At 34.1% G+C, this 22,063-nt stretch overlaps 1 protein-coding gene across 39 annotated transcripts in view; it reads left to right on the top strand.

Annotated features, from left to right (window-relative positions):
- PPIP5K2 (diphosphoinositol pentakisphosphate kinase 2) overlaps positions 1-15,731 on the top strand; it is an 82,911-nt gene extending 67,180 nt beyond the window's left edge. For 36 of the 39 annotated variants that reach the window (XM_055387351.2, XM_063706682.1, XM_055387337.2 and 33 more), the window contains 3 exons: positions 3,391-3,531; positions 7,432-7,557; positions 14,044-15,731. In XM_055387351.2, the coding sequence (XP_055243326.1) occupies positions 3,391-3,531; positions 7,432-7,557; positions 14,044-14,156 (380 nt within the window). In that variant the 3' untranslated portion in view covers positions 14,157-15,731. Of the gene's footprint in view, positions 1-1,714; positions 1,775-3,390; positions 3,532-4,679; positions 4,725-7,431; positions 7,558-14,043 lie in introns of all 39 variants that reach the window. The other 3 variants (XM_063706691.1, XM_063706697.1, XM_055387357.2) reach the window with 2 other exon arrangements.
- The last annotated feature ends 6,332 nt before the right edge of the window (positions 15,732-22,063 follow it).

Raw genomic sequence — 22,063 nt, forward strand, 5'->3', positions numbered from 1 at the left:
GGTATACAGTATCATTCATTTCTTCATCCTTAATGTCAATTGGCGTAGAATTCCAACTTGTTATTCACCCAAATTATTGATACTGTCTAGCTCCCTTTTCAGCTGTAATTCACATAATAATTTAACATTACTCATCAAACTTTTAATGACCACAATGATGATGAGTTTTAATGCTAAATTAACACCTGAAAATTTCTTCTAATTTCTCAGATGATCAGTCTACACAGATTTTTTAATTATAATTAGTATTCTTTAATTTTTCTTAATTCTCAATAACTTTTTTCTTCCTAATTTTCTGATCACATGGTTGTTTTATTGAGATATTTAAACAAAAATACAGAGCCACCCATGTCAAATAGCCAAATAAGATGTGTCTTTGAAAAATTCCTGGGCACCTGGTGATGCATATTTCACTGTATAACATCGTCTGTTCCTGGCTATTTTTCTAAAGCAAAACCCTGTTCGGTCTGGAGCACTCTGAAAACTTTGTCCAGCATTCACTTTGTTCTTGTGTAGCAATGTGGTTTGCTATTATCAAGCAACTAATTCCTTTTAGTACCACTGCTTTTTCTTAAAATTTAGAGGACTCCTGATAGGAAGAAGATAAAGTTAAGATCTAGAAACCCAGCTCTGTTAAATTCCATTTTTGAGGCTGAATAGGAAAGTGTTTCATGACCATTATTGTAAAAGGAATTATTGCCATTACAACTTCTAACATAGAGCTTGATATTGTGGGGCAAGAGGGAATATTTACTGATCATTTTACAATAATTCAGGATCAAAGAATTTAAAAGAGCACTTACAGATTTTTGCTTGTATTATACATGGAATGAAGATACTTTTATCCCTGGAACTCTTTTTCTTTTTAACTGCAAGTAAGTCTTTCAAAAACTCAAGTCAGATCTTTCAGAAATTTTTATGAAGCTAAAGGATTCAACACAAGTTTATGGTCATTCTCCCCCTTCTGGATCCTTTAACAACACATCTAAATAACAGTGCACTAATAATTCTTGAAGGTGGAATAAGAAGATCTCATCCTCAACAAGTAAAAATTTAGCCTTAAAGCTTAATGTGCTTTCCCTTCATTGTAGCTATTTAAATGCTACTTTTTGAAGAAAGTGATTCTTATTTGATACAGCTGCAGCTTCTAAAGAAACCACATGCCTAAGAACCTCTTAGAAGAAACACAGAAGTCACAAGAAAAACAGAAGCCACAAAAATTCTAAGAAGAGACATTGCAGGTTTAAGACCATAGTTTTTGTACTGAATGCTGTGTGTTTAAAACCAGTATTTGAGGTATTATTATCTAGGAGAACCTGTGTTTAACTGAAGGTTTTTAAAAATGAAAAATATTTATGTTAAATTTAATAGAAAATAGAGTAATTTTATATTCCTTTGGTTTAGGCTCTTTTTTAAAAATGTGGATTTTCCGCACATACAAATGCACATAAGGTGCATTCTTTTCTATTCTACAAATATTTCTTTTGAGTTTTAAGGTTTCCTTTTTTCCTTTTTTAATATTGTGTTGTCTTATCTGTCCTATGAATTGTCATTTGACTCTTCCTTTTACTTTTTATTTCCCCTAACTTTCATGTTATTTCCATCTTTAACACAAATCATGGACTTACCCCTCCCTTCATCTTTAGTTCAAGGAACATGGTGAAACAAGTATCTTCTGACAGTGCTTTACCTTATTTTCTGGGCCTCTGTGCAGAACACCTACACCTCTATAGGTGCTGGTCCGTTTCCTCTGTGGAATTTCTAGGCTCCAGTGGTATGTTTTTATAGCTTCTAAACATGTCAGCAGGGTGGCTTTTTAAATTGCTGCGCTAACCCTTTCATTGTCCATTAAAGGAAAAGTTTACTAAAGATAAGTGGAAAAAAATGTAGTCTAGAGGAACTTAATTATATTGTCATTTGCCTGTTATAAAATCTAGCAGGCAAATGAAATAAAATAATTGCTATAAAAGATTTATAAACTTTGTGAGGAAAGAAGAAAGGATCTCATCGTTAAGTTTAGTGTAATGCAAAGAAAGGGTTTGCGCTCATTTGCATGAATCTTGTACTTCTAAAAAATGTAACAGTTGTGCAAGCCTAATTTCTTTAGTGCTTAATTTAGGTGCTTTAGTTGCTGTTACAGTATAGTTTTGTTTTTGTTTTTGTTTTTAAAGTATGTGTAATGTTCTGTCATGCTTTGGTTTGCACCTGAAAATCAGACATATCACTTTTGCAAGTACTCTGGTTATTTTCCTAGGAAGATTAGATTCTCTTTTAACCAAAGTTTCCTTATTCTAACTGAGAATTAGGCAGTTCTTGGGTCAATATTTCCTTCAATATTTAAATGAATCAAACATCAGTCAATTTAAAAATGAGCACACGCCTATTGAAGCAGAGTGTTGCAGTCTGAGGTTAAGTTTGTACTTTTAATGATATTTGACTTTATATAAAACTTTGAGTATTATAAGTATTTAACTGCGGGAAATTAATTTGAATTTTTGGAAGAGTAGATGCAGAAAGACTCGTTATTTTTAACAGTATATGAAAGCAATTTTAAAAGCCATTCAGTTGAATGAAGTTTAAATAAACAGGCAATTTTCTTTTTTAAAAAAGTGAATAACCTATATCCTATTTGTTTAAAAACATAAACTGTGTATTTAAGTGCTTTTGTTTCACTGATGGTATTAATACATATTTGCATGATTGTTTCATAAAATTTTCGTATTTCTGTGCCATTGTTAAATAGGAACATATTTGTATTTTGTATTGCTTTTTACTTGGCCTAACTTTACACAGCCAGTGATTCCTAGTAATATAATAATGTGTTAATTCAGTAAAGGTAGGTGAAATACGTTTTGGAATTTTTATTCCAGCATGAATGAATGAATGTTGTTTGGGGTTCATACTAGAGAGTATCATTGGTCTTGGCACACCTGGAAAAGTATCTAAAATAATTATTCACAAGTAATTATATAATTTTTCAACAAGAACTTACTGTTAGCGTCCTGGCATCAGGGATACATCATGTGAGATCAGTTTATTCACCTATTGAATAGACCTGACTTCAAAAAATAAAAACTGAAAACTTGTATTTCTTTGTTTTTTTTCCCCTAGGTTTTATAAAGTATTATTCTTAGATTTTACCAATATAGAATGAAATTGTGTGCATGCGATACTACGTGATTACATTTAAAAAGAAATCTTTGTCACATCTTGTTCCAGCTCCATATTGCATAGCATCTGGTGTCATGACTTCAGAGATATTGTGTGTTTGCATGTGATAGACTGAGAAGACCTAAACTGTCCAGTTCTAAGCAGTAGTCTTCCTTTCTAATTACTGATTTTTAAAATATCCATCTTTTATTTTTTGTTTTTGGTTTTTTTCTCTTCTAGGCTTTGAATTGTATTCCATGGTGCCATCTATTTGTCCTCTAGAAACTCTTCATAATGCCCTATCTTTAAAGCAAGTGGATGAATTTCTTGCTTCCATTGCTTCTCCATCATCTGACGTTCCACGGAAGACCGCTGAAATTTGTAGGAAATTTTTCTTTCATTGTTATCATTTAGTTGCTGGGCAACTACATACTGTCTGAGTATAACAGGAATTATAACAACATAAAAGCAGGTAGTGGTAATGAGTAGGAGTACAAAGGAGTGTAAAGGGACATTATTAGGAATTCTTTGGTGTAATGTGAACTGTACCTCTTTTTTTTACTCTGCCAAAATCTTTTCTTCCTACCAAAAAAAAACAAAAAACAAAAAACCAATAGCAGTAGAAGTCAACAAAATATAGGGTTGTGGTCTTTTGTTAAAACTATGTTTGCTAGAAATCTCATATTCCTATTGTATATCATTTTATAGCAAAGTTTTTTAAAACTGCAAAATATCAGTCCACATTAACCCATTCATACACACTCATCTCCTGACTACCTTTGGTAAGTAGTTAGAAAGAGCTTTTAACTAAAGACAGCAAATTAGGACAACAATTTTTCAAATTGCGTATCTCAGAAAACATTCTGAAGAGGTTAATTTGTGTGTTTGAAGAGAAGATGTTCATGGTTAAATAAGTTTTAGAAACTATGTTATATCCCACCTCCCTTTGGTGAGGTATAGCTATATTAGCATATAAAAGGCTGACGTTCTTCTGTAAAGAAAGCTGTATGTATAACCCAGATTTTCCAAAACTTATTTTTTAGAAAACACTTTTTTGGTAACACATTAAATATCATGTGGCACTATTCTGAGGGACATCATTTGGGGAAATGCTCAGGGCTTCCTTTTTAGGTGTGAGAAGTCAGCTGCCAGTTGTCGTTTTCAGCTCTATAGGATTCCTCAGTACTTTGGAAATTTCAGTTTGGAAAGCATTAGTTTTGGGGGAGAGTGCTTTGCTTAGAGCTAAGAATCTTACTATTCTAGTCATATCTTAGAAAGTGACAAACTTTCTTTGTATATCATTCCTCTTTTTCTGAGTGCTGTAAATAAATTTTGCTCAATAATAAAATGAGATATTAGAGCTCTCAGAATGAATGCCACTTTTATGTCTGACTGTCATTCTCTTCTCTTTCCTGGGCCATCACATCGTATAATTCTAGAGAGCTCTATTCTCTTTATATTTTGTGTAAATGATACCCCCTGCATTTATACAAAGTAGTAACCTTTCCCTTTTCTTCCATTTTTGGTAGTAGAGGCCAGCTTTCAATCATTAACAGTAATAGAGATGTATACTGGTGAGTGTTCTAAAATACTTCACTTTAGGGATGGTTTTAGGAAGTAGGTCTTAACTTAAAAATTTGCATATAAATGTGTCCGATTATGAGAATTGATAATACTCCAAATGAAATAACTTCTCCAAGTGGTAAACGTCAGAGACAGGAAAATGAAGGTGGTCATCTCCTTTTATATTCTCTATAACCTGCTAGAATGGACAATGCTGTTACCTCAGAATGCAGTAGAGAACCTGAATAAATTCTAGTTTACCCCTTCACCCTTAATGATGTTTCACTGCTTCCCTGGGGCAAGGATTTGAAATCTTAAAATAGAGATTAAAGAATTATCCTACTTAGTAAATAAGAGTTTAGGGATAGATCTCAACACTACTTAGATTTTAGAAGACTTGCAATGAATGATTTGAAGGTAATAGAAATAGTAGTGACATGTTTGTTATGAAAGGATAATTTTAGTAGAATATTTACAAAAAGATAATATTTTAAGGTTTGTTCTGTGGTACTCTTGATGGATTCATTTTGTAGTTAGTGAATTCAGTTCATCAGAGTGTATTACTGAAGGATATTAATGAGGCAAAGGATATTAGATTCTTTTTCCAGTTGTGCTAATTTCTAATTAGCTCTTCTCTATATCATGGATACAAATTGTACCTCAGTCCCTCTAGCTCTCTTAAAATTTCATGCAATTAGTTACTAACAGAACTAGATGAGAAAGTAAATGTACTTAATGTGGCTCATAGAATTGGATAAACCTTAGAGATAATCTAGTTCATTGGTCTTCAAACTGTATTCCCAAGAGTCTTTGGAAATTCCATGAGGAAGAGAAAGATGCTGAATAGTTAGGGCTTGTGTCTTTCATGGCTGCTTCAACCAGAGTATCTCCTTTGGTCTATTTTATTTAAGATTTCACTTAAGAACAGCTTTACTATTTAAAGAAAAAATCGTAGAAAGACACAGTTGAGGAAATCAATGAATTAGTGGTCAAGCAAGACTAAAATCCAGGTCTTCTGAAGCCTCTATTTTTCTCATTATTTTTGAATAGCAAAGAAAATAGGGTGCCAGTTATGATGAAAGTTTTTGAATCATGTATTTTATAGAGTAACTGTAGGAATACTATTTATTAAATTATAGGATATTTATATTATTTGCAGTTAGTTCCCTGAGTTATCAAGCTGTAGTATCATATACATACAATTATATTCATTTTGTGGTGTTTATAACAAGGGAAAAGGAACTGTTAATCATTCTCTGTCCTTCCAAGTTTTTTTCCTCATCTAACACAAAATTACTAAATATTAATACTAAAAGATAGCTTACAATGGGGAAGTGACAATATCAGATTGGAGAAAAAGGAGTAGGTATATTAATTAGGATAAGTTAGTGATGGAAGTTCATAGAGTAGTGTAAAAATATGCAAGCAGAAAAGGGCTAAGTAAAGCTAGGTTGTTTTATGATGTTTTAAGGACTTTTTATCTCTTAGATTATTTTCATTAGTGACTACTTTGAGCTCTTTCAGTTAAATGAATAATCATTCATTGTAGGTGTCAACCAGCAAAGGCACATTTGCCATAACTAGCCCACATCTTGGTTTTCAAAAGCATGCTGCCTCTCCCTTTGTTTAGGCAGTCTAGAAGCTCATGCCAGTAGTGTCTCCTTCTCCCCTACTTTGGCCTGTCCTTGCCCAGAGGATTCCATACTTAAGAATTATCCCTACTTCTCCTTTTTACACCTCTCAATTTCTCTGCCTTAGTTAGAAAGAAAACCGGAAAAACCCAACTTTAAAATTCCCTCCCTCTCATTTAGTTAAATTTCAACTGGCTAATATAGGAAAATAGTATCTTTTATTACTTATAACTTAATTAGTTTATTCCTAAATATGATAGTTTAGTATACCATTATATTTGTAGATGAAACATCCCTGAATCTGTAATTGTTATTTTTTTTTAAGAGAAAAACAGTTTAAGACTCTGTCTCTTTGTTTTTCTTCCCCCCTGAGACAGAGTCTTGCTCTGTCACCCAGGCTGGAGTGCAGTGGCACAAGTATGGCACACTACAGCCTCAACCTTCCAGGCTCAAGCAGTCCTTCTGCTTCCTCAGCCTCCCGAGTAGCTGGAACCACAGGCCCAGCTAATTTTTAAATTTTCAATAGAAATGAGGCCTCCCTGTGTTGCCCAGGCTGGTCTTGAACTCCTGAGGTCAAGCGATCCTCCTGCCTTGCCTAACTAAATTATAAGTAATAAATAAGTCAAATTATTTTTATGTATTAGCCAGTTGAAATTTATCCTCCTAGTCCCTGGGCAGGCACGGTGGTTCATGCCTGTAATTCCAGCATGAAACACCACGCCTGGTGAGGGGATTACTGATTCTGTTACCAGGCAAGAAAACTATGCCATTAGCTCTTTTCCATGCCTTAAAAACCTCAGTTTCTATAAGGAAAGGATAAAGTCTGTCGCTCTATTCTTGGCATTCCTTTGGTGCATACTATTTAAATGCTTATCATTTACAGTATAAACAAACATCTATTTGTCTAAGGCCATAAGAGAACTATCTTTTTATAAAAAAAAGATGATTTTGCTGAATTTACCTTGACCATTTTCTTCTGTTATTATGAATATTCGTAGGGTCACTAAATTATAAGAAACTTTCTATGATGTTAAGAGATAATTGGCATGAAATTATTAAATTAACATGTTTGTTTATTTTTTTTCAGCCTCTACAGCTTTACGTTCCAGTCCAATAATGAGAAAAAAAGTATCTTTAAATACGTATACACCTGCAAAGATCCTCCCAACACCACCAGCTACCTTAAAGAGCACTAAAGCAAGCAGCAAACCAGGTTAGGGGTGTGTGTGTTGAGTTTGTGGATTTGCACAGAAATTAGAGGAATAGTAACTTGCTTTTTAAATGTCAAATTTGTTTTTAATTAGGATCTTTGCACTTCCCTAGAGCGTAATGATCCTAAGGGTTAAAAATCTATTATTGTAGTCAATTGATATATATTTGTTTTTTGTCTGTTGTCTTCCCCTCTCCCCACATCTGTTAACAAAATATATTTCACAGTCACACTTTTCCCCAAACTAATTTACGGACTGTCTTCTTTTGCCTTTCTTTTGAGTTTAAGGCATCATCTTACATGAAAATTTCTATAGGCCAGGCATAGTGGTGCCCACCTGCAATTCCAGCTACTCAGGAAGTGGAGGTATGAGGATTACCTGAGCCCAGGAGTTCAAGTCCAGCCTAGACAACATAGCAAGACCCTGTCTCAAGTATTAAAAAAAGAAAGAAAAAAATTTTCTCTTTCCTGATAATATTTTCATCTCTCCATTCTCAGTCTGATTATGTGACTACCAAAATTAATTTTTATTAGCATTTTTCTATTTTAATTACATGGCACATTTAATTGTATTTTTGACCCTTCCTGAAATGCTCTCTTACCCTATTACTATATTGTGATATTCTATCCATTTATCTTATTCCTCTACTTTTCTGGTTTGATCATCCTTCTTCTTTCTACATTCTTATCCCAGACAAGAACATGATACTCATGATATTCATTTTTCTTACCATATGTCTTTTTTCCTCAGAGAATTTCATATACCTCCAAGGCTTTGACAACAGCCTCATTGCAGATGTCTTCATTCTTTTCCTCTAGTGCTCTCAAATGTTCTTTTGGTTAAGAGTTTTTGCTTAACAGTCAGAGAAACCTAGATTAAAATCTCACTTCTGCTACTTATTAGCTATGTGACTCTGGACAAGTTACTTAACCTCTCTGATCCTTAGTCTTATAGTCATAAAATCGGGTTAATAGTACCTTCTTCATATAACTGTCAGAAATGATTGCAATCTTGTATATAAAGTACTTGGCACACATAGTAAACACTTACTAAATGGTAACTGCTATTAATTATTATACTGTATCCAAACTGTTCTCTGTACTTCTCCCCAAATAAATTCCCTTAGCATTCATGCCATTTTTTTCTATTAAAATGTTTTCCCTTTTACCTCACATCCTTGAAGACTCAACCCAACCTCTTCCACTGATAATGTATTTATATGATTATCAAAACAAGAACTTCAATAACACTCTGTGCTACTGATTTGATCTATTATACCAGATTATAACTCTATCAGATTACAAGGCCTTATAAGTCAGAGGCAATATCTTAAACCACAAATCTTACAGATTTGAACCTTGCACATTCCAACTAATAAGTATGTGAAACAACAGACAATTGAATAAGTATCTTAAACGTAAGTTGTGATGCATCCCATATGCCACACAAAGCTAACATTTGTATAGTTCTTTATATTATAAGCATTTTTCTATTAATTCTCATAGTTCTCACCATAACCTTTAGAGGTCAATACCATTCTTATGTCCATTACAGATGAAAAAAGTAACGGAGATAGTAACTTAATCCCAGCTTACATAGCTAGTAGTCAGTAGACCTAGGATTTGAATGCATTTTGACTCATAGTACATTGTTCTTTAGATACATAATAAATGCATTAGTTCATATACATTTTTAAGTAATAAACTAAAAATGGTGTTATATTTGACATTTCAAATGTTAAGTCAACCTTGCATCCTTAGGATGAACTCTACTCAGTTATGATATATATATGAAGGTCTATAAAATTCTCTGAGGAAAAAAACATAGGGTAAGACAAATGAACAGAGTAGCATGTCACTGTCTGGGATAAGAAAGTGGGAAAAAGAAGGATCATCAACCAGGAAAGTAGAAGGATCAGAGAAACAGAAAGAATATCATGATAGAGTAATATCTTGGAAGTCAGGGTAAGAGAGCATTTCAGGAAGGATCGACAGTACAATCAGATGTGCCACGAAGTTAAGATAGAAAAATGCTGACAAAAGATAGTTAAATTTGATTTTGAAGAAATTTGCATCTGCGTTTGTGAAAGATAGGATACTGGTCTGTAGTTTTTTTTGTTTCTGTTTTTGTAATGCCTTTTTCCAGGTTTTGGTATCAGAGTAATGCTAGCTTCATAAAATAATTGGGAAGTGCTTTCTATTTTCTGAAAGAGTTTTTATAAGATTTTTGTTTCTTCCTTGAATGTTTGATAGAATTAATTTATATCAATTAATTTTGATAGAATTTATGTTTCCTTTTTGTGATACTTTTGGTAGCTGTTTTTTTTTATGAATTTGTTCATTTTATCTAAGTTGTCAAATTTGTTGCTCTTTTATTATCTTTTTAATGAATGTGGTAATAACTTCTGTTATTCATGTTACTGGTAATTTGTGTTCTATTTTTTTTTGTGATCATTCTCACTAGGGATTTATCAATTTTGTTTACTTTTTCAAAGAACCAACTTTTGGCTCTTTGTATTTCTGTTGGTTTTATGTTTAAAACACAATTTTTTTTTTTTTGAGTCTCCCTCTGTTGCCCAGGCTGGAGTGCAATGGTGTGATCTCAGCTCACTGCAACCTCCACCTCCCGGGTTCAAGCGATTCTCCTGTCTCGGCCTCATAAGTAGCTGGGATTACAGGTGACTGCCACCACACCTGACTAATTTTTTTGTGTTTTTAGTAAAGATGGAGTTTCACCATGTTGGCCAGGCTGGTCTCGAACTCCTGACCTCAGGTGATTCACTTGCCTCAACCTCCCAAAGTCCTGGGATTACAGGTGTGAGCCACCGCACCTGGCCTTAAAACACAATTTTTAAAAAATTATTTTAAATTAATTATTTTAATTATTTTAAAAATTATTTTCTACGTCCTACTTACTTTGGGTTTACTTTTATCCTCTATTTCTAGTTTCTTAGGTCATTGATTGTTATCTATTTCAAACATTTAAACCTTTAAGTTTCCCTCTAAGCATTTTAGTTGAGTCTCACAAAAGTTATATTGTATTTTCATTATCATTCAGTTAGAAATACTTTCTAGTTTATTTGTGATTTCTTCTTTGATCCATTGCATATTTAGAAGTATATTGGTTAAATTCCAAATATTCAGGGGTTTTTTATTGTTTTTAATCAATTTCTTATTTAGTTCCATTGCAGTTATAAAAACATACACTGTGTGATTTCAGTCTTTTAAATGTGGGACTTATGGCTTAACATCTGGAATATTTTGAATATAATTTGTGTACTAAAAAAAAAAACCCAAATGTTTATCTTATAGTTCATTGATCCTAATGGACAATATTTTATCATTATGCATGAGGTCAAGGTTGTTGATAATGTTCAGATAGTCTGTCTTTACTATTTGGTTTTTCTTTGGCAGAGGGGTGTTCAAGGAAGGGATTGATTGTTCTATCAGTTGTACAGAGAGCATTTACACTCACAACTGCAGAATTGTCTGTTTCTCCCTTTAATTTGGTAGATTTTTGCTTTTTGTGTTTTGGAGCTCTGTTACATAATTAGATGCATATTTGATTATTGGATATTCTTAATATATTGACTCATTTATTATCACGACTTTTTTCTCTTTAATTTCCAGTAATGTTTTGTTTTATTTTATCTGATGTGATATAGCTCAACAAACTTTATTTATGCAAGGCATTCTAACAATATCTGCCTTATGGTTGCAGTTTACAGTTCATTAACATTTAATGTAATTGTTGATATGTTGAGGTTAGTCTACTACTTTCTTATGTTTTCTGTTTATTCCTTTTGATTATTATACCTTTATTCTTTCCTACTCTACCTCATTTTGTACTAATTCAATATTTTTAAGAATTTTATTTAACTTTTTCTATGGACTTTTGCTGTATCTTTTTGCATTTTTTTTGTTGCTCTAAATATATATTCCTAATTTTTCACCATCTACTTAGGGTTAATTTTGTACCACTGAAAGTAAAATGTAGAAAACTTGCCACTGTATAGATTTGTTTACCTTACCCTCTTCCCATTCTTTACACATAGTTATCCTTATGTGTTACTTCCACATACATTATAAACACTACAATACAATGTTATGATATTTGCTTTAAACAGTCATATGTATTTTAAAGAAACTTAGAGGAGAAAAAGATTCTATATTTATCCATATATTTGCCATATTTTTTGCTCTCTATTCCTTCCTTGAAGTCTGTGTTTCCATCTGGTTTCATTTGCCTTCAGCCTGAAGTTTTTTAGCATTTCTTAATCTGCAGGTCTGTTGGCAACAAATTCTATTCATTTTTTTGTGTCTGATAAATGGCTTTATTTTGCCTTCATTCTTGCAGTGTAATTTTTGCCGAATAGAGAATTCTGGGTAGAAAATTTTTTATTTCAGCACTTTAATGATATTCCACTGTCTTCTGGTTCCCATTGTTTCTGATAAGAAGACTTAGTTAATTTGAATTACTGTCCACGTAAATGCAGTGGGTTGTTTTTCTGTGCTTGCTTTCAATGTTTTCTCTTTATCTTTGCTTTTCAGCAGGTTGACTATGGCATATTTATGTCTGTTTTTTTTTTCTTTTTTGGTAATACTCCAAAAAAGATGTTCATTGGTTGATGTTGATTTGGTTGATTTGGTTGATGTTTACTTTTACTTCTACTTTTCATTCTGTTGTTAAACCCATCTAGTTTTTATTTCAGACCTTTTATTTCAGATATTTATTCTTTTAGATGTTCTGTTTGATTCTTTTAAATAGTTTTTTTGCAGGGATTTTTCTCTTTTTATTCATTATAAACTTATGTTTCTTTGTCCTAGAGCATAGTTAGAATTGCTGCTTTAAAATTCTTGTCTGTTAATCTGACTCATCTCCAAAGTGATCTGTATCAATTTATGCATTCTCAGCAGGAAAGATGTTTTTCTGTTTCTTAGTATATTAATTTTGGATTATATTGTAGACATTGTGAATGGTATGTTATAGAAACTCTGGATTTTGTTATTTCTGTTATGTTCCTCCAAAAAATATTGTTTTGTTTGTTTTTAAACAAAGAGTTAGCCTTGGCTGAGCTCAGATTGTAAAATATAGTGTTCCGTGAAGTGGCTGGCAAAAATTTCAGTTCATTTTTTGCTTTAGCTGGGCTCCTTGGACTTTACTCTGCTCATGCCATACATTTGACCATCATTTACTAATAGAATTGTGGGCTCATCCTTTTTGAGATTTTCCACCTTACTTTCTAGCAGCTGTAGTTGCTGCAATACTTGTCTTCTGCTTCTTATGTTGGACTTGTAGCCATTGTACATGGTGCATATTAGGGCCTGTCCTCAGGCTAAAAAGAAGGGGAATGTTATTCCATATTATTCCCTTTTTCCAAGTGCTGATTCTTGTCTAGTAACGGCCTGCTGCTCTTGTTCACTATTTAGTATCTTCAGGTAGTTCTTCCTCATATTTAGTACAGAGTATATATTTGTTATCTGTGGGAAGATTGGTCTGATAGGAGCTTACCCATACATCTATGCATCCATAGTAGAAATGTAATAATGTAATGCCACCTAGAATGGTTATTTATTTATTTATTTATTTATTTATTTATTTATTTATTTATTTATTCTTTTGAGACAATGTCTTGTTCTGTTACCCAAGCTGGACTTCAGTGGTGCAATCATGGCTCACTGCAGCCTCAACCTATCAGGCTCAAGCAATCTTCCTACGTTGGCCTCCTGAGTAGCTGAGACTATAAGTGTGTGCCACCACACCCAGCTAATTTTTAAAGTTTTTTGTAGAGAAGGGGGTCTCACTATGTTGCCAGGGCTCGTCTTGAACTTCTGGGCTCAAGCGATCCTCCCACGTTGGCCCTCCAAAGTGTTGGAATTACAGGCATGAATCACCCTGCCTGGCCTAGAATAGTTTTTTGATAATTCATGAAGACTTCATGTTGGTTTAGACACAGAAGGATGATTCCTAAGTCAAGCGTGCTTCTAGTTTTCTTACCTTCTAGCTTTTTAGAGAGGGATAAGATAGAAGATACAAGAGGAAATAGATGCTTGTAGAGAAAATGATGAGTTCAGTTTATGCATATTAAGTTTGTCTTTCTCGTCAGATATCTTTAAAGAAAGTTTCAATTGGCAGTTGTATATACATATCTTGAGCTAAAGGAAAAGGCCCAGGCCAGAAGTATAAATTTAAAAATCATTAGCACAATGGATGGTAGTTAAAAATTATGAAAATATATTCATTTCCTAGGAAGAATGTAGAGTAAAATGAGAAATTAATTTTGTGAACACAGCCCATTGTCATTACCTTTCTATATTTGTGTTGAATTCTGAAAAGTAAAAGGTTAAAAATGCTATATTAAATTTTTACATTTCATTTACATCACAATTATAACAAGAATTGTTTTGTCAATCAGCAGTATTATTTGAACTTGGATTGTTTGTGTAAATTTAAGCAATAGTTTTTGTTTTTGTTTTTGTTATATGTAGCTACAAGTGGACCTTCTAGTGCAGTTGTTCCTAATACCTCATCTCGGAAAAAGAATATAACTAGCAAAACAGAAACGCATGAACACAAAAAAAACACTGGGAAAAAGAAGTGAAATCTTAGCAGAAGCTGGAACTTTTTATACTTATAAAAATAGTATGTTCTTATGTTTCTCCTTATGCATTTATGTGTTCACTTAAAAATGTTTTTAAATCTAAGAGTTTCTTTGTTTATGTTCAGGTAAGGAACTGTTGTCATGATCTGGAAATGTTTAAAACAATGTTTATTAGCATTCTGTGAGCAGCAAAACTTATAGTGATAAAAATCGATTGTTGTTAATATGATGTTTACCATGTGCACATAGTAATGAAAAGGAACATAAAAGCCCAGCAGGCTTGTACCAAAGTCACACCCGTAATGCTATGTACTGCAGAGTGTGATGAGCTGGCCTTTGTGCACACTTTTATTTTCATGGGATTGCATCTTAGCTGTTAAAACTTCTGGATTGAAATTTGACAGCCAGGATTACATATTGGGGACTTTTAAAGTGTCTTTCCAAAGAGATTTCATTAGCCGTTTAGATTAGAATATCTTTCCCAATTGTTACAGTGACATATATGCTGCAATATTTAACAACTGGAGTATTAGCCACATGGGTTATTTTTTCAATCTGTGTTTTGAATTTTTTTATTGTGTGTTATTTAAAATATTACATATGCAGCTGGGAGAACTACACCTTTGTGCACATAGATTTATATATTAATTTGTAGAAAATATTTTCTTTATATATTTCCTTACCATACAAGGTGCCTTGTTCATCAGGAAAACTTTTGTTTCGTATTTTGACAAGAAAGGCACCTTTAGAGTTTCTTTTTAAGTATAGTTGACAAGTGTATAAATGTTACACTTACTTTCAGAGTTCTTTTTAGATCTAAAGAAGTCAGTTCAAAAATGGAAATCAACAATGTTAGGAGAAATCTGAATTCTGTTAAGTTAGTAAGTATTATGTATAGCATCTGTTTTTAACCATTTCCATTCTTATCCCTAGTGTATCAGTTGATCACACTAAGAAAGCTTAAAGATTGAGCATTTGAAATAAATGCTTTTTATAAATGATTAGATTTTTGAAAGGATATTGAAATCATTGTGCTGTGATTTCATCTGTGATGTGAAAAATCAATTTGTTATCCTTGGTGCTTTCCCCCCCACCAATGCACAAATAATTGTGAACAACTTGAAATGACTTAAACTGTAATCCAAATGGGACAATCTGATAAGAATTTCATGCATTGGTAGTTAAATAACTTAAATTGCTAAAGCTTTAGCTTGAAATTTATGTTTAGAAAAACTATTGATTTCCCATGGTATGAATATAACTATTGTAATTCTTCAAATGAGACTCTTCTCACCTTAAATAGTCATATATTAATTAACTTATAGGAAATAAGCATACTATATGTTAGCTGTTTTAAAAGGTACCAGATGTAAGAGTCATAAATATATGCAATTAAAGAAGTTCATATATTTCACATGAATGTAAATGTGTTATATGGAGACATGTCTTGTAAACAGTTGAATGTATGTAAGTTTTCTGTTTGTGAAAATGTAGTTAATGTACTCACTGTGGAGGTAATAAGGAAACTACTTTTTTTTAAAAGTGGAACCTAATTAAAATATTTCCAGAATCAAAGAGACTTAAATGGTAAATTTTTAAAATTTTCTTATCTCTTACTTTTTAGTTTTCAAAGTAGAAAAAATCAGGAATTTTTTTATTAACTAGTACTTACATATTGAATAAAATTTATTATTGGCTATATACATAGCAATATATTACTTTCCAAACTAGAAAGTACAGTACAACTCACTTTTTCCATTGTTATGCAAGAACTATTACTTTCCTGTAGTCACCAAACTCAGTAGTATTGCTCTGTAGACTAGACACTCTATTTGTAAAAATCTTAGAATCATTTTCCAAAACAAATAAAAAGTCTACTATATCAGAGCAAAATGTTATAGTTATCACTGTTTAGTGGCAGTTTGACTGAAGCATCTGTTTCTCACTTGATTCTGTCCTGAGAAGATGTGGGATTTTTTGGTTTTAAATACTAGAAGATATTTCTTCTTATAGCCCAGTCCTCCATCCCAAAGAGGTGAACTAGCCCAGCATGAAGAGTTGTCTAGTCACCCTGAGATATTAATCTTCATAATATATTATTCAGTTCCTTCACCCTTAAAAGCCATATAATAGGCTCAGACCTAACTTAGCCCTTAAAGTCTAGTGCTGGCAGATTCTGCTGCCCTGGTTTAAATGAGTTACGTAGTCCATTCTCAAATACTAGCAAATTTGGGGGGCGTGGTACAGCAATTTTGGGTGAAGAAGAAAAGTGTGCTGAACACCTTATGTCAGTGATAGACAAGATACAGAGGCTGAAGGGAATACAGTAAAGTAACAAAAACATGTGGCAGTGTGCTTAGTATAAACATAGAGCACAAAGGCAATAGATGGAAATTATGAGAGAAAAGTTAAAGTTCTTCAAGAAATATCCAATTAAAACTCACTAGCCAAGGAAAAAGTTTCTGTTTTCACCCAGATTTCTTTTTTGGTTGACTCTGTCTGACCTAAATGTCCACTGTTAACTAGTGTCATGCCAGTTTGAACCAAGATTTCACATTTTTGTTTTGTATTCATACTTTGGTAGAAATTTCTCAGTCTTTGTGTATTTATAAGAGTTTGCTTTACACATAGTGTACAGTGTTTATTAACTTTACATCTTTTTTATCCTTGCCTTACTATCTGGACAGTGTAGACTGCCTATATTCTTAGTTAGTTGGGGTTGGGATCTCTTCTCTTAGAGTGGCCCAGCAGTTTTAGCCCCTCTCTAATTCTCTTTTCCTGTGTTGGGAGATATCAAAACAACAGAATTCTTGCCAGTGGGAACATTTTTCTTTTTTAGACAAGGTCTCATTCTGTCACCCAGGCTGGAGTGCAGTGGCACAGTCTTAATTCACTACAGCCTTGAACTCCTGGGCTCAAGAAATCTTTCTGCTTCAGCCTCCTAAATAGCTGGTACTATAGGTGCGTGCCACCACACCCAGCTCATGGGAATAATTTTTACACTCCTTCAGAAGAAGTCATTTGTGATTGGAGTCCAAGTAGAAACAGGTTTCCCTCTGTACATAATCGTAGGTACCAAAATATTACTGTGTAAAGTGTTGTTTATATAGGTCAATTTTTGTGGAAGATCTAATTTCTATTTTCAGAGAACAGAGCACATTAAAAAATCTATTTAGTATTGTGTACTATATAATTTATGTGAGTTATAGCTCCTCAGCTAAATATATTACTGAGTTTTTTTTTTAATACTGTAAGTTTTAGGGTACATGTGCACAATGTGCAGGTTTGTTACATAGGTATACATGTGCCATGTTGGTTTGCTGCACCCATCAACTCATCATTTACATTAGGTATTTCTCCTAATGCTATCCCTAGCCCCCAACCTCCCACCCACCGACAGGCCCAGTGTGTGATGTTCCCCGCCCTGTGTCCAAGTACTGTTCTCATTGTTCAGTTCCCTCTTATGAGTGAGAACATGTGGTGTTTGGTTTTCTGTCCTTGTGATAGTTTGCTGAGAATGATGGTTTCCAGCTTCATCCATGTCCTTGCAAAGGACATGAACTCATCATTTTTTATGGCTGCATAGTATTCCATGGTGTATATGTGCCACATTTTCTTAATGCAGTCTATCATTGATGGACATCTGGGTTGGTCCCAAGTCTTTGCTATTGTGAATAGTGCCACAATAAACATACGTGTGCATGTGTCTTTATAGTAGCATGATTTATAATCCTTTGGGTATATACCCAGTAATGGGATGGCTGGGTCAAATGGTATTTCTAGTTCTAGATCCTTGAGGAATCACCACACTGTCTTCCACAATGGTTGAACTAATTTACACTCCCACCAACAAGTGTTCCTATTTCTCCACATCCTCTCCAGCATCTGTTGTTTCCTGACTTTTCAATGATCGCCATTCTAACTGGTGTGAGATGGTATCTCATTTGTAAGATGATATCTCATTGAGATTTTTATAAACTGCTTTTCTTTTGGTTCATGTGCTTTGTCATGGATTGTGAGAAAAACATATCTTTTCGCTTAGGGATCACTGTCAATTTCTCCTTTTATTATCAATGGTTTTTACTTTACTTTTTATATAGTATGTGGGTATGTTTTCTGGTGCATATAAATTCATGAATGCTAGATTTTCATTATAGGTTTTACCTTATCATTATTAAAATGTCCTTTTTGTCCATTGGATACTTTTTGTTCTATAAATTGTCAGATATTAAGATTGTGACCTATGCTTTATTTTGGCTTGCATTTGCCTGATATTCATCTTTTTACTTTTTGGTATTTATGTCACTTTGTTTTAGGTTATTTAATATAGTATATATTGGGTTTTGCTTTGTGATTCAATTTTAAGATCCCTTTTACTTAATAGATTAGTGTAGTCTGTTTTATGTAATGTATCTTTGCTTTTAGATTGTGCTTGCTTTTTTTATTGCTTTAAAATTCTTTTGTCTTTCTGTAACAATACTTTCCACAGCAAGTAGGAAAATTCCAATTGAAACTGGTTTAAATAATCAGAAAATGTATTATTACACATTTCTGAAGGTCCAAAGGTGGGGTTGGCTTCAGCCACAGTTGCATTAGCCATATTGTCATCAAAAGCCCAAGTGACCTTCCTTGTCACCTCTGGCATAGTATAAACTTTATCCCAAAGTTGTTTTCTCTCGTGTTAACAAGAATTGCTGTCGGTTTCAGTGAGGACTACATATTTTTTTTGTTCATGTCCAACACAATAAAAATTGAGGGAAGTTCTGTCCCAATCCTGGAATATTAATATTAAGCCATCTACTTCAGTGTGATTGAGCCAACTTCTTTGATCATCTACTCACCCCTAGATAAATAGAATACTCCAGGAGATTCCCATGACCTTACTGACCCTAGAGCAGACGATGGAGTCAGTTTTTCCGAAAAGCCTCAGCACTGTTGACATTTTGGACCATATAATTCTACATCATAGGAAGCTGTTCCATGCATAGCAGCATGTCTAGTAGGATCTCTGTACCTAGCTGTGAAGTGTTGAGAGTCAGTTAAGGTAAGTAGCTGAAATGAAAATAACAATCACATCTTTATTCACTTACTATGATAAAATTATAAGCAAGAGACCAAAAAGGAAAGTAGGGCCAGCTCCTTGTTGTTCCATTTTTCCCCTACCATGGACTAGCACTGGACATGGGTCAATCAGATGACATGCAGTGCAGGCAGAGGAAATTGTTTCACTGCTAAGGAGCAATGAACAAAAGGTTCCTGCCATCTTATGGACCTCAAGGACTGCGGACAGGGAGCAGGGAACGGTTAGAAGTAGAAAACAACTGAGTCAGAGTGGAGATGAGTGTCTCAGTCAAGGCCCACCAATAGCGAGGTCTCTGTGGAGGCACCTGAAAAGTGTCTCAACCAAGGCCCCCTGATAAGGAAGACTCAGCATGGAGGTACCTGGTCTAGGAATGCAGCTAGGTTTATAGACATGGCCAGCCCAGGGGGTCCTGAGCACCAGATACAACTCCCTCCAGAGACTGGCTGTGTTTAAATCTTGTGTGGGAAGGGCACCTTTCCCCTACGAAGCCTGTCAGGCAAAGCCTTTGTAATTGCTTATGGTCAGGCCTGAAAGATCACACATCAGACTTTGGCCTGGAACATATCTCCTCACCCTAAATGCCAGCAGCATCGCCTCCAAACTGTGGCAGTCAAAAATGTCTCCAGACATTAGTAAATGTCTTTTGTGAGGGAAGAATTGACCCTAGTTAAGAACCACTGCCCTAAAGCACATGATTCTGTGGAAAAGAAGGATATATGACCAAAATCATCATTTTGGATAGTGAGGGCATGGATAATGGATACATAATCAGCAATGTATGCTGTATACTACACTTGCATTATGTTATTCACATTTGCTATAGTTCACTTGTTGTGCTAATGGTTTTTTCCTTCACTATGATTTTGAATTATATTTAATTTTAAAGTCTATATATATATATTTAGATCCTATCTGTTGACTCCTTGCTGTGAACAATATCCAATTAGTGTATTTTTTTCCTCTACTGCAGTTTTGGTTGATTATTTTTTCCTTTTCATTTCTTTTCTGAACTTTGTTAGCTTATGTTGCATTTCCTTTGGTTGTTTTGCTATGGTGTTTCTGATCAACTACATTTCTTATGAACTCTATTTCCTTAAGTTCTTTGAGTTATGACAGTATATTTGGTTACATTTTTCATGTGCTCAGCTGATTCATTCTTTCCTGTTGAGTGGTTTTTATCTGCTAATTGTTTCTGCTTGTTCCGTTTCTCCTTTTCTTGGAGTGTTTGTGCATGAACACTGTGCAGGTTTATTTTCAAATATTACTTACCTTTATATGAGATAAATTTCTTTCTGGCTCATCTATTTGATACAATTTCTTTTTTGTTTGTTTGTTTTTGTTTTGTTTTTGTTGTTTTTTAAAATGCAATTTCATATGTTAGGTAGGTTGGCTTTTCTTTTTCTTTTTTTTTTTTTGAGATGGAGTTTTACTCTTGTTGCCTAGGCTGGAGTGCAGTGGCATGATCTCAGCTCACTGCAACCTCCGCCTTCCAGTTTCAAACGATTCTCCTCCCTCAGCCTCCAGAGTAGCTGGGATTACAGGCACCCGCCACCACGCCTGGCTAATTTTTGCATTTTTAGTAGAGACTGGGTTTCACCACGTTGGTCAGGCTGGTCTTGAACTCCTGACCTCATGATCTGCCTGCCTCAGCCTCCCAAAGTGCTGGAATTACAGGCATGAGCCATCATGCCCGGCCGTAGGTTGGCATTTTAAGCTCACACAATCCTACCAAGGTGACAGTGAATCTCCTTATGACAGGATTGTGGGTCTGAGAGAGCTGTTGTAGCCTTTTACTCTCTCCAGTCAACAAAGATTGGCAACTACAGGGTTACCACCTTTGGAGTCTCTTTCCTCCTGTCTGCCACGTCTACAGACTACTGCTTGTCAATGTGATATGCATGTATTTTCTTCTTCGGCTTTGCCCCTCCTGCCACTGTACCAGACAATATCCAGGAAATCCCCTACTACTGACACTCATCCCATTTCCATTGTTTTAGAGAAGGAACTAGTTGTTGTTTTTTTTTTTCCCTGTCTCAGATTATGTCATCTATTTTGGAGTATTTTGGTCTAATGACTTTGGCTGCGATATGGAGCTATCTGACCTTTACTGCACCTGGCAGCTCCTATTTTGGGGTTGAGGTTAAAGTGTCTTCTAGTTTTGTTGAAGATAGTTTATGTTTCTCTTCATATTTGATGATGATTTTTTAAATTAAGACCTAATTTCTCCTTCATTTTCAAACTGGATATCATTTCTTTTGTGGTTAATATTCTTTGACAAGAAGGAAGAGGAGGAGGAAGAAGAACAAAAGAAGCCTGCCTCTCTTTAGACTGCCCATCTCAATTACATTTTAAAAATGAAGTTAATATCTGTCCCGCTAACAGTAGTGTTGTCAGAATCAAATGAAATAATATTTGGTAAACTATAAAGTGAAGACCAAATTTGAAGGACTATTTGTTTTTGTTGTAATAGAGTTGTATATAGTCCAGATGTCAACCAGGCCTCTTCAGCATTTTTATAGTCAAAGATGTACAAGATAGCTCCTAATGCTCTTTTATGGCTGCTCCTGTTGCCAGGGCAACAGCCTGCCTACTAACAATCTAACAGACACCCCCCAACAACCAAAAAAATAAAGGTTATTCTAGCATCTTCTCCTTTTAAAAATCTTTAAAATAAGAGAATTCAGTTCTTCCCAAAGCAGTGTTTAAAAAAAAAAAGTATTTAAATAAAATCAAGGATACCATCCCACCCATCTATCTTACATTGTGTGTGGTATGAGTGGCACCATTGTGTGACCCAGGTAGGATAGTGGATGTACAGTTTAGA

The sequence above is a fragment of the Gorilla gorilla genome, chromosome 4, assembly GCF_029281585.2.
Source record: "Gorilla gorilla gorilla isolate KB3781 chromosome 4, NHGRI_mGorGor1-v2.1_pri, whole genome shotgun sequence".
Classification (NCBI taxonomy): Eukaryota; Metazoa; Chordata; class Mammalia; order Primates; family Hominidae; genus Gorilla; species Gorilla gorilla.